Here is a 15,829-nt window from a genome sequence, read left to right on the forward strand (position 1 = left end):
CTAACATCACTAATCAATTTACAATTATATCATGAATGGGTCAATTTTTAAACTTTAATTTCATTTAAATTAAATAGTAGAAACATGAAATTCAAGCTTCAATAAGCATAAAAATACGAAAATAATTAAAAACGGGGCAAGAAATCACTTACAATTGAGCTTAGGAAAATCAAAACCCTTAACTATGGTAACCTGAAACTTTCGGCAGCAAGCTTCTGATTTTTTTGAAGAAGATGGACACTTATTTTCTCTTTATTTTGTCTTTTACCCAATTTGGACAAAAATGCCCTTGACCCATTACTTAGATATTTTTCTAGAAATACCCTTTTGTGTCCATAACACTAATTTATGGTCTAATTGCCACATAAACACTTCCAATTTCATGCAATAATTCAATTAAGTCATTTAATCACTAATTAGACACACTTTGCATTTTTCTCAATTTAGTCCTAAAAATTCAATTAAGCACTAAAGCATTAAAATTTCCTATCCATATTTTCACACAATATTTCAATCAATCAGTAACTAATAAAAATTTATAAAATTAAACTATTTCACTTCGGATTTGTGGTTACGAAACCACTATTCCGATTAGGCCCTATTTCGGGCTATCACAGTGTTGATTGGATTTGTGTATTTGTCCAAGTCCGAGTCGTGTTAATAGGGAGTTAAAAGATAATGTGAAAAGTTTATGATTGAAATGGTGATCTTGAATAAGCCCTCAAAATCCATATGATTGGAAGGAAACTATATGAAATCTACTTGTTATTGAAATGGAAAAAATGATATGAAATAGAAATAAAATGTGGAATGGATTATTCAATTCAAAAATGAGTTGGAACCTTAATGGAAATTATCTTTGACATTATGGATTTGGAAATTTGAGATACCAAATGATATATGAATTGAACTGTCATGTTAATATATTATCAATATATGTTAGTTTGAACATAGAATATGTGTGAAATTGCATTAATGGCATGTTAATTGCATATTACCATTTACATGCTATTTATGTGTTAAAAATGATCTATGATTTTTATTACTTTTTAAATGTTCGAATTATAGAAATACCACTGAGTTATACTTAGTGTACAATTTTACTTTCCCATGTGCAGGTTAAGTACTTATTTGTTCGATCGTCGACTCAGCATCCAGCAGCTATCCCAAACTCAAGTGTTGGTGAATTGTTCTTTTGATCTTGGCATGTACCTAGGGATGTTTCTATTCTTATATTGGTTATTTTGTGTTTTGTTGGTGTTTTGAAGGCTATGTATATATATGTAAAAATAGGATGGTAATAGTCATGTTATAGATAACTTGTTAGGTTGTTTGGATTATATGCCTAATGCTTTCATGGATGAGATGATATCATGATATGCAATGTGTTTTGATTGATGCTTGAATATGGAATTATGGATGGCATATATAGGTTATGTTAAGAGATGTTTTGGTAAGTTAATGCTTAAAATTTTGAGATTATTTGAAGGGTTATTTGTGTTTGAGTAGATGATGGTGGGTATGTCATTTAATGACTATTAGAGTGGTATTTGTATGCTCTTTTGGTTCTGCTAGAATGATGGAAATTGTTGAGCTGTCTTAAAGGCATATTGGTTGTAACAGCCCAATTTTGACCCTAATCGAACATAGTAGTTTTGGGACCACAAATCCAAGTCAAAAAAATATTTTAAAATTATTTTTAGTATTTACAGTATGTGAATTACTATGTGTGAAAATTTCATATGAAAATTTGATCGTTTGAGTGCTCAATTTGATAAAAAGGGCTTAATCGCGTAAAATAAAAATTTAGGGGTCAAATTTTAAAAGTACTTGAATGTTGTTGTCTTTTAAAGTATGAGGAGTTAATAAGCAATAAGACCAAGAGAGCTTATAGCTGGCGGGATTTGACAAGTTTAACCTTATGTAATATGTTTTATAATTTATTTATTTAAAGTTAATTTAATCATTTAGTAATTATAATATCTATTAGTTAAAATAAGTTAAGAAAAGATGATTTTTTATCATCTTTGAAATTCGAATGTGGAAGAGAAGAACTCATCCATGGCTTTTTGAATGTTCGGCACTTCCAAAGCTAGATTAAGGTATGGTTGGATTTCGATTTTTGATAATTTTTACGTTTTTAAGATCGTTGCTTTGTGTACTACAAGACCCATGCTTTAATTTTAGAATTTGATGGTGATTTTGAGATATTCCATTGATGAATGTTTGAGCTTTTTGATAGTTGATGATGAAATATGAAAGATGGGTGAAAGATTAATATGTTGTCTTTGAATTTTTGGTGAAATTGAGTAATTAGGGCTAAATTGTGAAATTAAACTTTTTGAGGGACTAAAATGTGAAATAAATGAAATATGTGGACTTTTATGAGCACTAGGGATATTCGGCCCTTGTATAGTGTGGACAAATCTTGTGTATTTCGTGTTTTATGCAATAGGGACTAAATTGCAAAAAGTGTAAATGTCAGGGGCAAAATGGTAATTTGCCCATTTATGTGTTTTTAGACTAAATTTAATATAATAATATTTAAACTAGCTCGTTTTGAATATGTTTAGATCAAGAACCAAAGAAATCGGAGTTAGATCGGGGAAAAGCTAAAGTCGTCGACTAATTGTCCGGTTTCAATTTTTCACTGTCCTAGGTAAGTCTGTTAGCTATTTAATTTTATTAAATCAGTATATGTGTATGTATATCAATTGTATTTTGTTTAGTTAAATTTAAAAGTATAAAAAAATCGAATTGAAAGTATGAAATTATATTTATACATGTATATATGTTAAATTCGAATATTTATGAGTATACAGGTATAAGTTCTTATTTCGAATATAAGTATAGAATAATATATATATTTTTTAGATTTGAATATGTATATATGTACATGTATAAGATCTTGTATTGAAATGGCATATGAAATTATATTGGTATATGTGGAATTCAAATGTTAAAGGTACATAGTATATTATAAGTTAAATATTATGATATTAGTAGTGCAATCTAAAGTATGAGGTTATATATATAAATATGTTTCGGTTGAATTATTGAATTATTAAAGTTAGATTTGATGATTGGGATTTATATATCCATGTGTTTCAAAGATATAAGTTATGAATTTTGAGTTGAATTTTAATGCATGGATTTTATAGACATATATAGTTTGAAAGTAAGATGATTCAGACTTTAAGTCTAGCAGGCTTGACGCCGGTGAAATATTTCAGACTTTACGTCTAGCAGGCTTGATGCCAGTGAAATATTTTAGACTTTACGTCTAGCAGGCTTAATGCCGGTGAAATATTTCTGACTTTACGTCTAGCAGGCTTAATGCCGGTGAAATATTTCTGACTTTACGTCTAGCAGGCTAATTGCTGGTGTACTGAATCAGGTTTTAAGCCTAGCAGGCTAAGTGCCGGTGAATCTGTTTAAATCATGTGAATGATCAGATTTAAGTGTTTGAAGAGGGTGTGCATATATTCGGCATAGGTGGTTGATAAATATATATGCATTTGTTATATGTAGTTGAAAAGTATATATATGTGTGTGTATGTGCATTTGGCATATTAAATTGATGAGTATCCTTATACGCTATTGGGGATATATATATGAGTATAAACATTTGTTTATAAGTAAATGTTGAATAAGAATGCATTCGGTTATATGCATTATATATGAGTTAGGTTAAAAGTTTATGATTGATATATATATACACAGATATGAAATGTAATAGGTATTTTTGTATAGGTTTATTTATATATACATGTTAAGTACATATATGCATTTGGATATATGCAGGTGATAAATACATATACACAATTGATACATATATATATATATACACAGAGATATGAAATGTATATATGCATTTGGCTATTCATGTTTATAGTAAATATACATTTGGTTCATGTTCAAAGGGTATATACATTTGGAGCTAATATTTGTTAAGCATATATGTATATACACATTTAGCTATTCATGTTTATAATGAATATACATTCGGTTTTAAGAGTTGATGATTAAGTATGCATTTGGCTATATGTAATAAGTTAATATATATAGTATTTGCGAATTCATTAAGTGTACCAGGAAATTATATAATTATTTATATAATTTTTGTTATGCTATAGACTTACTAAACTATAAAAGCTTACTTTATTTGTTTATGTCTTTCTGTTTTATAGACTTAAAGATCAAGCTTCAACCTCGGGGATCATCAGAAAGTTCATCACTCTATCTACTGTCTTGGTATTAAACTGTTTAAATTTTAACGACGGCATGTACAGGCTAGATAAATGTTTTGGAAAGTCGTACTTTGATATATTGTATATGAAATTAATATCCATACGAAAATGACTTATTTTCTTATGCTTTAGCTGGATTGTAATGTTTTTATTTTGTTTTAAATGGTCATAGGAGAAGCTTAAAATTTTGCATTTTTAATATTTGACCTAGCTTATTATATGTAACTATTAAAATTTATTAAACTATACTAAATGTCTGTTTTGAGTTGTGTTTGATTACTAATGCCTCTTAACCTTAATTCAGCGAGGGACTTGGGTTAGGGGTGCTACATTGGTGCATTTGTATACATATTTATCTGGTTAGCTTTGAATTGCAGATTAAGGTGTCAATTGTGGCATATTAGTTAAGCATTTAGGATGGTGATTATAAATGATGAAATTAGTTTGTTTTGATTGCTTTTGGAATGGTTGATTGTGGTTTAATACGGATGACATGTAGCGCAAGTGATGCATGTTAGAAATCTTGTTTTGAAAGGTAATTACGGTACACACGTCCTGACACACGGCCATGTGCCTTACACGGTTTGGAGACACAGCTGTGTGGCCTGTGAATTTTGGTAATTTTTGTTGCACACAGTCTCAAAGAGTTACACGGTCTGGTCACACGGCCATGTTCTTGAGTTACACTGGATGAGCTACGTCACACGACCATGTGACCCCAATTTCACACTGCATCAGGTTGTTACACAATTTGCTCACATGACCATTTGACCCATCCACACGGCCTTAACTCTTCTACACAATTTCGAGACATGAATGTGTGTCCCTTGTTTTTAGATTTTTCTCAATTTTTTTAAATTCAAATCGATCCCTGTTCATTCCCAAATTGTCTTTAAGCTTCCATATATTCAATATTTACCTTAAATGGATTAAATAATGCATTTATACATGCTTGTATGTGATTATTTAATATTTATTTTGGAATTATATGAATAAATTGTATGGAATTTATTTGGTATTTGTTTGTAGCATCTCATTACTCGGCTTCAACGATCGAACCAAGTAAGGGGTGTTTCACTCATCTACCTAGATAACTTCCTAGGGTCGTCACTCCTAAGGTTTAACTACACTCAACCCAATCCAACTAATTTCGAAATAAACCCTAAAATATTTGCTAATTAATCTCACATTCACTCGTTAATCTCCCTAGGGTTTCAGTTACACATGGATCTAAATTTAAACATCTCTAATTTAATTTCAAATATTAACAATAAATATTCGAAAGAGTAAAAGAAATAAGAGAGAGTTGGATCCAAAGATATCATTTGAGCGTAGAAACGTAAAATCCCGTAACAGATGTTGAGCGATTGGCGATTGGATGCAAAGAACACTAATAATTGAAGTAATAAACTAAAACTAGAATGGAAATTAAAATTAACAAAGTTTAAATAGAAAAATCCCAAATAACAAACCATAATATATGAATAGAAATTAAAAACTAAGGAAAAGCTCCCCTAATCAGGTCCTAAGCAATAGTATTTATAGGAGTTATGTTAGATGACTCATTTAGACCTAATAAAATTGACTAATCATAACTGATTGAAGTTGTACAAACGAAAAAACCCATAGCAAATTAAATGGCCTCGTCATAGCGTTGTCGCAACATCGAAGGCAGAATGCTCCTTAAGTGGTCTGGAGTTGGTGTTACGACATCCAAACTGGGTGTGGCAACATCAAGGGCAATCCACTGACTCCTTGGCTCGACTTGGTGTCATGCACACTTAATCAACATGTTAGTTTTCCCTTAGGCTCGGATTGGCCTAAAAGGCCATACAACACTAAAAATTCTTATCTTATTAACTAAGTACTAAAACGAAAAATTAACTAAAAGAATAATAAATTGCTAAAAAATAAGCTTGCTAAGTGTTAAAAAATGACTTAATTTTCCACAACGAATTATGATAGATCAAATACGAGAAAATATGGAACTAAAAAGAAATGAATATGGAACTAAGAAGAAAAGTTGTCGATAACGATTTTGCATGCAATAGTATTGTTGAAATAATGAAAGAAAATGAGAATCTTAAATAAATTTGTTAAGAAATATGACATGAAATAGTTTGCCAAAATGAAAAGGCGCAATTCAAGTATAATTAAATTCGTAAAGTTTCTGGACTAGTAGTCTAAACGCCTAAAGGTATAAATCCAGTGGGGGTATAAATGAGTAATTTTGTGAAAACAAAATAAAAAAATGATGTTTTTCGCAAATTCCTGACATTGATTATGAGAAGATATAACATTCTTTTGTGGTAGATTCAGTAAATCTTTAAATATCTCATTAGTCTCGTGGTTCATGAAATATTTGGCATGTGTCTAGTTTTTGTTGTTACAAAATTTATATGAATCACTATATTGTGAAGTTTATATTAAAATCCTTAAAGGAATTAAAATGCTAAAAAAATGTATTGAGAAATATTCAATATATGGATAGAATTGATTTGAACATATGTATTTTTATAGAAGGATCTTGATCAAAGTTTGTTATGATTATTGTTGGAACTCCATAAAAGATCAAAATATATTTCTCCAAAATTCTTCCCCACTAATGACTTTCAAAAGAATAATGATATAAACGTTTATCAATGATGATATAAACGTTTATCAAACTCGTTCAAGTGATCATTTGAAAAGTTAGTATTCAAGATTTGAATATGTAGAGTATGAGATATTATGTGATATTGTCATGATGGGGAGTAAATATACGTTGTTCTCTTTTTCCCTTAACCGAGGTTTTTTTCCAATGAGTTTTCTTAGTAAGATTTTTAATGAGACAATATGTTATGTGTATTATAGATATGTGTACTCTTTTTCCTTCTCTAAGAATTTTTTTCCTCGAAATTTTTATCTTTGTAAGGTTTTAACAAGGTATCTATCAATGGACATTTAAGGGAGAGTCTTATAAACATTTTATTATTATGGAAGTGGGTGTCCATTAGGATAAGAAATTTGATGTCCATTAAAAGTAGAGTTTTATATTAATTATACTTCTTATGTCTATAAATATAGACTTTAAAGAAGCATTGTAAAAATTTTCATTGATGAATTATTTAGTTTTTAAAATCACTTTTTGACAAAAATGATAAATATTATCAAACTTTTTAAAAGCACTTTTTAACCTCAATGATAAATCGACTCGTAATATATTTCAGATTTTGTATTGATTTAACTTTGAGGAATTTCTTTTATGTTCATGTTATGTTTCATTCATGATATATTTTGCATAATTTTCGTAGTAATTCAATTTAAAAAGAACGTATTTGTGGCATGTTGATGTTATTTTTGATGTGCTGAAAATATTGCAATTTTATATAATATTTTTTGGGGCGCAAAAAACAAGAAAACTAAGTCTTGAACCAATACATATTAAAGAGCACAAGTACAGTAGTAGTAATGCCAAGCTTATCGCCAAATAGAGTAGCAACAGCATAATTTGCTTCACGATTGGATCATTGTGATTTTTAGCTAACCACTTACCGTCACTTTCTAGGATAGCTACTTTTAAAGTGTTTTTTATTAAAATATTATAAAAAATAAAATTACCAAAATATTATACATTTTTTATTATTTATCAAAATAATACAAAAAAATAAAACAGAAAAAAAAGGCTGCGACTAATGTGACGGGACACTGGAGGAGGAGGTGGCAGAGGCGGCACCGGTTGTGCCACTGGCAAAGGCGGCACTGGCCCTATAATGGTCCCCATTCGGCTGGTGGGGGGGGAAGAGAATGAGAGGGAAAGGAGAAGAAAGAAAGAAAGAAAAGGAAAGGAGAGGGAAGAAAGAAAAAGAAGGAAAGAAAAGGAAAGGAGAAGAAAAAAGAAAGAAAACGAAGGAAAGAAAAGGAAAGGAGAAGAAAAAAAAAAGAAAGAAGAAGAAGAAGAGGGAAAGAAAAGAAAGAAAAAAAGGTAATTTTTGTTTTATTAATTTAATTTTTTTGTAATATTTGTGTAAAAAAATTTATGTTATGTACATTGTATGTACTTTATTATTTTATTTAGCATATATATATTATGAAATTTATTTAGCATGAAAAAATTCATATTATGTACATTGTATGTTGATTAGGATTTTTTTTATGAAATTTATTTAGGATGTTGTATTTAGTTTTTTTTAGAAAAATAGCATTAAAAATAAAATGATAAAAAAATATGTTTAAGAAAACATAAAATACGAAAAGAAAAAAAACGGAAATTGTATATTCACCGAAAGTAATAAAATCCGAAAAAAATGGTATATTTAAAAAACACACTAAATTAATAAATTTCAAACATAATGTAAAATAATAAAATTAAAAATTATGGTATTTTTTAAAGTAATAAAATGCGAAGAAAAAATACGAACAAATGGCTGAAGTAAGAGTGTTTTACTAAATTTTTTAAAAGTTTAGAAATAATTAATACAAATATTTCAAAAAAAATGTACTGAAATAATATAAAATAATAAAATACGAAAATAATATATTTTTATTGAAAGTAATAAAATTCGAGAAAATAATACGAGCAAAGGGCAGGAATAAGGTTTTTTTTTACACTAAATTAATTTTAAAAACACACTAAATTAATAAATTTCAAACATAATGCACTGAAATAATTTAAAATTATAAAATTAGAAATTATGATATTTTTTAAAGTAATAAAATGCGGAGAAAAAATACGAACAATGGGCCGAAGTAAGAGTCTTTTACTAAATTTTTTAAAAATTCAGAAATAATGAATACAAATATTTCAAACAAAATGTACTGAAATAATATAAAATAATAAAATACGAAAATAATATATTTTCATTGAAAGTAATAAAATTCGAGAAAATAATACAAGCAAAAGACAGGAATAAGGGTTTTTTTTACACTAAATTAATTTTAAAAACACACTAAATTAATAAATTTCAAACATAATGCACTGAAATAATGTAAAATTATAAAATTAGAAATTATGATATTTTTTAAAGTAATAAAATGCGGAGAAAAAAATAAGAATAAAGGGCCGAAGTAAGAGTCTTTTACTAAATTTTTTAAAAATTCAGAAATAATGAATACAAATATTTCAAACAAAATGTATTGAAATAATGTAAAATAATAAAATACAAAAATAATATATTTTTATTAAAAGTAATAAAATTCGGGAAAATTATACGAGTAAAGGGCAGGAATAAAGGGGTTTTTTACACTAAATTTTTAAAAATTTATATTGAAAGTAATAAAATTCAGAAATAATTTTTAAAAATACAAAAATAATATTTTTTATTGAAAGTAATAAAATTCGGGAAAAAATACGAACAAATGGCCGAAATAAGGGTTTTTTACTAATTTTTTTTTTGAAAAAAGAAATAATTAATACACTTCAAACATAATGTAATAAAATAATGTAAAATAATAAAATACGAAAATAATATATTTTTATTGAAAGTAATAAAATTTAGGAAAATAGTATAAATAAATGGTCGAAATGAGAGTTTTTTACTAACTTTTTTTTGAACTTGCAGGCATGGCAATGGCTCCATTGATTCAAAAGGGTAGACACATATCTGATGCGGCTAATAACGCGGTATGATTTATTATTTGTTAATCACAGGTTCTATTTAAAAAGGATATACGTAATATATAGAAATAAATCATGTTATCATAATAGTTTTTCTGTAATTTAACACTATCAGGACCCGTACCAAGTAATAAGGGGCCGTGTGAATGGTTTAAAGAAAGCTCCGGATGCACGATTGATGTCATACTTGGAGCAAGCCGGATTTGGGTCAGCAGCATCGATCCGGACCTTCGACTTGCACTATGATTTATTATCTGCGCTAGTGGAGCGGTGGCGCCCGGAGACCCAAACTTTTCATTTTCCGTGTGGGGAGTGCACGGTGACCTTGGAGGATGTTGCGATGTAGCTTGGGCTCCAAATCCACGGGACTGCCGTAACGGGAGTATCTTTATTTACCGATCCAGCTGCACTTTGTTATCAGCTACTTGGAGACTCGCCAGAGGACGAAGAGTCAAATTTTACGAGCTTAAAATTTACATGGCTGAAAGCCAAATTTGGACAGTTATCAGCGAATGCCACTGAAGGCGAGCTGATGTGCGCTGCTCGAGCATACATCATGCATATCCTAGGGGGAGTACTGATGTCCGATGCAAACAACAACAGGGTGCATATGATGTACTTGCCCCTATTAGCTGATTTGTCGAATGTCCGCTCGTATAGCTGGGGCTCCGCCGTTCTAGCAATGTTATATCGGGAGCTTTATCGGGCGACAAACTCAGATATTGTAGACATGGGTGGATGCCTCACATTGCTGCAGTCCTGGGCGCTTTATCGGATGCCATTTTTAGCATCGGTTAGTCACTAACCGTATGTTTATCCACTAGTGAACAGGTGATAAAATATAACTGGTCGTCCGGGCCGTAATAAGGCCTTGTCTGCAACTCAATCATAGTCCCCGATACGTACTCCCGCATAGCAGCTATCCATCCTTGTAGCTCGTTATATGACGAATCGTAATCCCCATACAGTTGCTCGATTGCCATCTGTTTAGCTATCCATGTCTTTCGATATGATACTCGATATTGGAATCGTGCTTACATCTCGGCAATCAGTACCGAAACTTTAATGGTCGGCATGTCCTTCACCATTGGCATGATACACGTACAGATAGTTTTCGAATCAAGTTTTCCATGATCTTCTGTCATACGTGTTGATGTGCATGTATGAGGACCAACAAATTTTCGTATCTCCCACATTTGAGAACTTTTAATGAATGCAGCTCGTACCCGCCAATTGTAGCCTTCCATTGCTTTCCAACACTCCCCAATATATATTGTTGGAGTAGACACTGCGACTTTATAATCCACTGATATGTTCATGCTGTACCGTTTAATAGCAAATGCGCACTCTTCTTTACAGCTGAATCTCTGGCCTATGAATAACTCCTCATGATCAGAATTTACGGCCAGCCTGTGAGGATGAACTATTTCAGGGTACTCCGGGAACTCAGCTACATACGCTGCGTCGGGGTCTATGAGCGACATGTGTGGCCCAGGATTATTGTGTATCAAAATACGTTGCATCTGGTCCCCGACCGAAGAAGCGTCAATGTTTCCATCGTTGTTGACATCTTCAGCATCAATATTTTAATTAAAATTTTAATTTAGCGTCAATGTCCTATATTCATATTTTATGTTGATTCATATTTTAATTAAAATTTTAAATTTAGCGTCATAAGTTAACTGGACACCAATTTAGGATGTGCTTATTTTACAAAAAATATTTTTTTATTTTTATAGGAAAAATTTTTTATGAATAATTTTATTTTTATATAAAAATTAATTTGAACTAAGCTTAATATTATTATATTAATAATATTTTTTTAATTTCTTTTTAAAATACTAATGTAACACCTCCAAAATCCCTGTGCTAGAGTTCAAATAATAAAATTTATGAGAAAATAAGAGTTATTAATCATAGTAGAATAAAGCACATGTCTGGAAAATAAAGTATGAATCGGGAACTTTTAGTAAGGATTAAATCAAATTTTAGTAAAAGTATAAGGACTAAAATGTAAATAGACCATAAAAAGAAAATAATAGAAAAATAATTAATATATTGATATTTATAAGATAAAAATCAGGGTATAGATTAAATTGTAATAGAAAAGAAGTTAGGGAAACTAAAGGTAAAATTTTACCATTAAGTGAAAAAAGGACTTAATTGCAATTATACCATCTAAAATAATATTTATCTTTTTATATTTTTATAATACTTAAAATGGAATGGTTTTTTGAAGTTTCCCAAATCAGTATCTGCTGTAGGCTTCAACCAGATCCACGATGTACATTGTCATGTTTGTTTCTTTGGCATATAAAAAAGATAAGTGTATATTTGTTTTTGTTGAAGTTGGGTTTTTTTTTCCTCTTAAGATTAAGAGTAAGTTTGGATGAGCGGTGCGTTTACCTGCGGTTAGTGTAAAAACAGCGGTGGCGGTGAGATTAGATACTCTAGTGATACTGTAGCGTGAGACAAAAAGTAAGCTAAACGCACCGCACCGCACCGAATCGTCCATCCAAACCCACCCTAAATTTGAGAAATAACGTAATGGTATTTTGATTTTATTTTTTATTTTTTAAAATTTATAATTTGTTTATTTATTTAGTATCTAATTTTTAATAACTTTTAAAAATTTAGATTATGACATCATTATTGCCATATATTTCACTCTAAGAGTGCCATGTGTTTCAAATTTAACACCGTTAAAAAAATTATCAAAACTCTTGATGAAATGAAATGAAAATTCAAGTATCAACTTGGGAAAAAAAAGAATGATAAGTACTAACTTGGGAGAAGGTGCCAAATACATATTAAAGGACCATTATATTAAAAAAGGCTCATTTTTTACTTTATTTATGGAAATGGGCCACTTTAAATTTTATTTACCGAAATGGGCCAAAAAATTCAAAATGCGCCTACATGGAAGTGTTTTAAGGGAAATTTTCATAAAAGCACACTGATAGGGATACCCTTTACCCCGTGTCAGCAAAAACGCGCTGACGTAGACGAGCGTTTGCCTATTCTCAGACTAAATTTTCAAAAAAGGTTATTTTTTTAAAATATTATAAATATAGACCAATTTTTTAAAAATTTACGAGAATAAACCTTTATAAAGACCCAAAGTGACAACACAATTTTTTTTTATTTTAACGTGTCATCAATTAATGCGGAAATAAAACTTACAAAATAGATCTTTATATAGACCTAAAGTTTCATTTCCCTTGTTTTCTTAAGCAATATGAGATGTGAGATATGTGCATATATAGAGCTATGAATAGGTTTGCAACTTGCTCCCAGACAATATGAGATTCCTTCCTCTTTTAACTAACAATATAAGATTAAATGCTACACTATATTTTATAATTTTTTTACACAACAAATTCTATTTTTTTTTATATGTTGTTAACATTTTCTCATATTATAAAATTATCTTTTGAGATCTTTAATCTTGTTGCATTTTATTACTGTTAGCATGTATAAAAGGACTATTAAAAAAAAGAATAACTTGCACATATAAAACTTGTACATGCTACAATCTTCTATTCAATTTTAGATGTTTGAAGTTAATATTCATGCAATTCTATTTTTTTAAATATTTTTCCATTATTTAAATTTAGAAGTTATACTTTTAAATTTTTTATTATTTATTTTATTTTATATTATGAATGTTTGATTAATAAATAAATGGTGAGTATTTGGTACTCAAATAGTATATTTTTTTTATAATTTTAAAAAATTGATATATCTTTTTTAAATATTTATTTATTTTTAATATTTTACTATACTCATTAATTTTTTAATCCTAATTTTAATTTAATTTTCATCACCTAATGAATGTTGATAAATTTATTTCAGATGTATTTTGACTAGATATATAATCTATTTAAACATAGTATATAATTATGTTAAATAAATTTTTTTATAGAAATATATAATATACATAAAATATAATAATTTTTTTTCATATTTTTATATCTAGATTAAATTACATTAGTAGTCACTTAACTATGATTTTTTGGCTATCAAATTATAAAAACTTACAAAATGATCACTCAACTATTAATAATTTTTTAAATATTTTACCATTTTATATTTTATAAATTTTTTTACTTATAGAGTTTAAAAGTTTTATTTATAATGTAAAAAATGTTAACTTTTTATCAAAAAAAAGAAGAAGTTAGACTTTATAAGTAAAAAAATATAAAATATAGTGTAACCTATAATTTTATGTTGTTAGTTAAAAGAAGAAGGAATCCCACATTATTTAGGAATAAGCTGCAAACCTATTCACGAGTCTATATATATACATATCTCATATCCCACATTGCTTACAAAAATAAGGGAAATGAGACTTTAGACTATACAAAGATCTGCTTTGTAAGTTTTATTTCCATATTAATTGGTGACACCTTAAAATAAAATAAAAATAAAAAGTTGGTGTTGTCACTTTGGGTCTTTGTAAAGGCTTATTCTCATAAATTTTTAAAAAAATTGGTCTATTTTTTAAATATTTTTATAATATTTAAAAAATTGACCTTTTTTGAAAATTTAATTCGAGAATAGGTAAAAGTGTGCACATGTCAGCGCATTTTTTGGCTTCCACATGGGCACATTTTGGGTTTTTTGGCTCATTTCGATAAATAAAGTTTAAAGTGGCCCATTTGTATAAATAAAGTAAGAAATTGGTCTCTTTTTTTAGTAAAATGGTCATATTAAAGCCTATAGTAGAACTTTTCATAGTTATTATATTTTAACTGAAAAATTAGTCTTTAAAAATTAAGTTCTAGATTTAAATTATAAAATTTGTTTGATATTAACAATTAAAATAAATAAAGTACAATTAAAATAATTAAAAATATTCTCCATTAAATAACAAGTAACTCTTATCTACTTATTATTTTTCACATTTTTTTATAAAAAAAAAAAAGAAATTCTATCGGATTGCTTTAATTTTAGATTATCATGAGTAAAATTTTAAATCATTGAAATATTAATTTTTAATAATTTAATTTTTTTAATAGTTTTTTTAAAAAATAAACCATTATTTACCATATATTAACATCTATGCAGTACATATAAAAGTAGTGTCCAAATCATTCCTCGTTTTTGACACCTGTCAAAAAACAAAGCTCTCATTTAGTTTTAGATTTTAAAACAATGGTATGATTTCAATTTTAGTCCTTAAAATATGCTCAAAATTCAAATCTATATCTATAAACTAAATTTGAAAGGACGGCCTTAGGGCACTCTTATAGGACACGTTATGTCCTACTTTGTACATTATAAAATAACGGTTTGAATTGCAATTATGATCTCTTTTACTTTTTAATTTACATAATAATAGTCAAATTTCAATTTCAATCTCTATACTCTAAATTCTAGTTTTGATCCCTTTTTTATTATAAAAAATAGTCAAATTTTAATTTTATGATCAAGATTTATTTATATAATTTACATAGTAATTGTATACAAATAAATATATTATATTATTTCATTTATTAATTTATATTTGAATTATTTTATGAAGAGACTGATCCACACATTAAATAGATATCATGTTTTAATCCTATCACATTGTATTTTTAAAATCATAACCCAAGTTATGTTATTGGTTTATTATTAGAATAAAGCAAAATGAAATTAACAGAGCTTTGCTATTTGTTCATTGTTTCATTATTTAGCACAAGTACGAATAATTCAAATCTAAACCACCGCCGAAGCTTATCCCAACTGTACTAATTAGTTCAATTCCCAAATACACTTGTCAATGGGCCCAACCATCAAGTGAGTTGACTCGATTTCGGAGAATTCATATCAAAACTTACCTAATAGAGGAAAAACTCCATCCTTGAACAAGTCTACTCATAGCTACAAGTCTGAAACCTCACTAAGTCAAAGATTAGAGATCATTTGGTAATCTGTAGCATGGGTCTATTCCTAGAGGGAGAATATAATATATATATATATATAAGCAGTTTATATA

The 15,829-nt window shown here is 28.4% G+C and overlaps 1 protein-coding gene across 1 annotated transcript; it reads left to right on the forward strand.

The window, feature by feature from the left end:
• The first annotated feature begins 8,968 nt into the window (after positions 1 to 8,968).
• Positions 8,969 to 10,651, forward strand: LOC107898171 (protein MAINTENANCE OF MERISTEMS-like). The gene is made up of 4 exons (XM_041091422.1): positions 8,969 to 8,978; positions 9,791 to 9,852; positions 9,962 to 10,165; positions 10,268 to 10,651. The coding sequence occupies exons 1-4, from the start codon at positions 8,969 to 8,971 to the stop codon at positions 10,649 to 10,651; spliced, it is 660 nt and encodes a 219-aa protein (XP_040947356.1).
• The last annotated feature ends 5,178 nt before the right edge of the window (positions 10,652 to 15,829 follow it).

Source organism: Gossypium hirsutum, chromosome D04 (assembly GCF_007990345.1).
Source record: "Gossypium hirsutum isolate 1008001.06 chromosome D04, Gossypium_hirsutum_v2.1, whole genome shotgun sequence".
Taxonomy (NCBI): Eukaryota; Viridiplantae; Streptophyta; class Magnoliopsida; order Malvales; family Malvaceae; genus Gossypium; species Gossypium hirsutum.

Coding starts and splice junctions, on each gene's coding strand:
- LOC107898171 (XM_041091422.1), top strand. Junction 9,853..9,961: donor CTGATGCGGCTAATAACGCG/GTATGATTTATT, acceptor TAACACTATCAG/GACCCGTACCAAGTAATAAG. Junction 10,166..10,267: donor TTCCGTGTGGGGAGTGCACG/GTGACCTTGGAG, acceptor CTTTGTTATCAG/CTACTTGGAGACTCGCCAGA.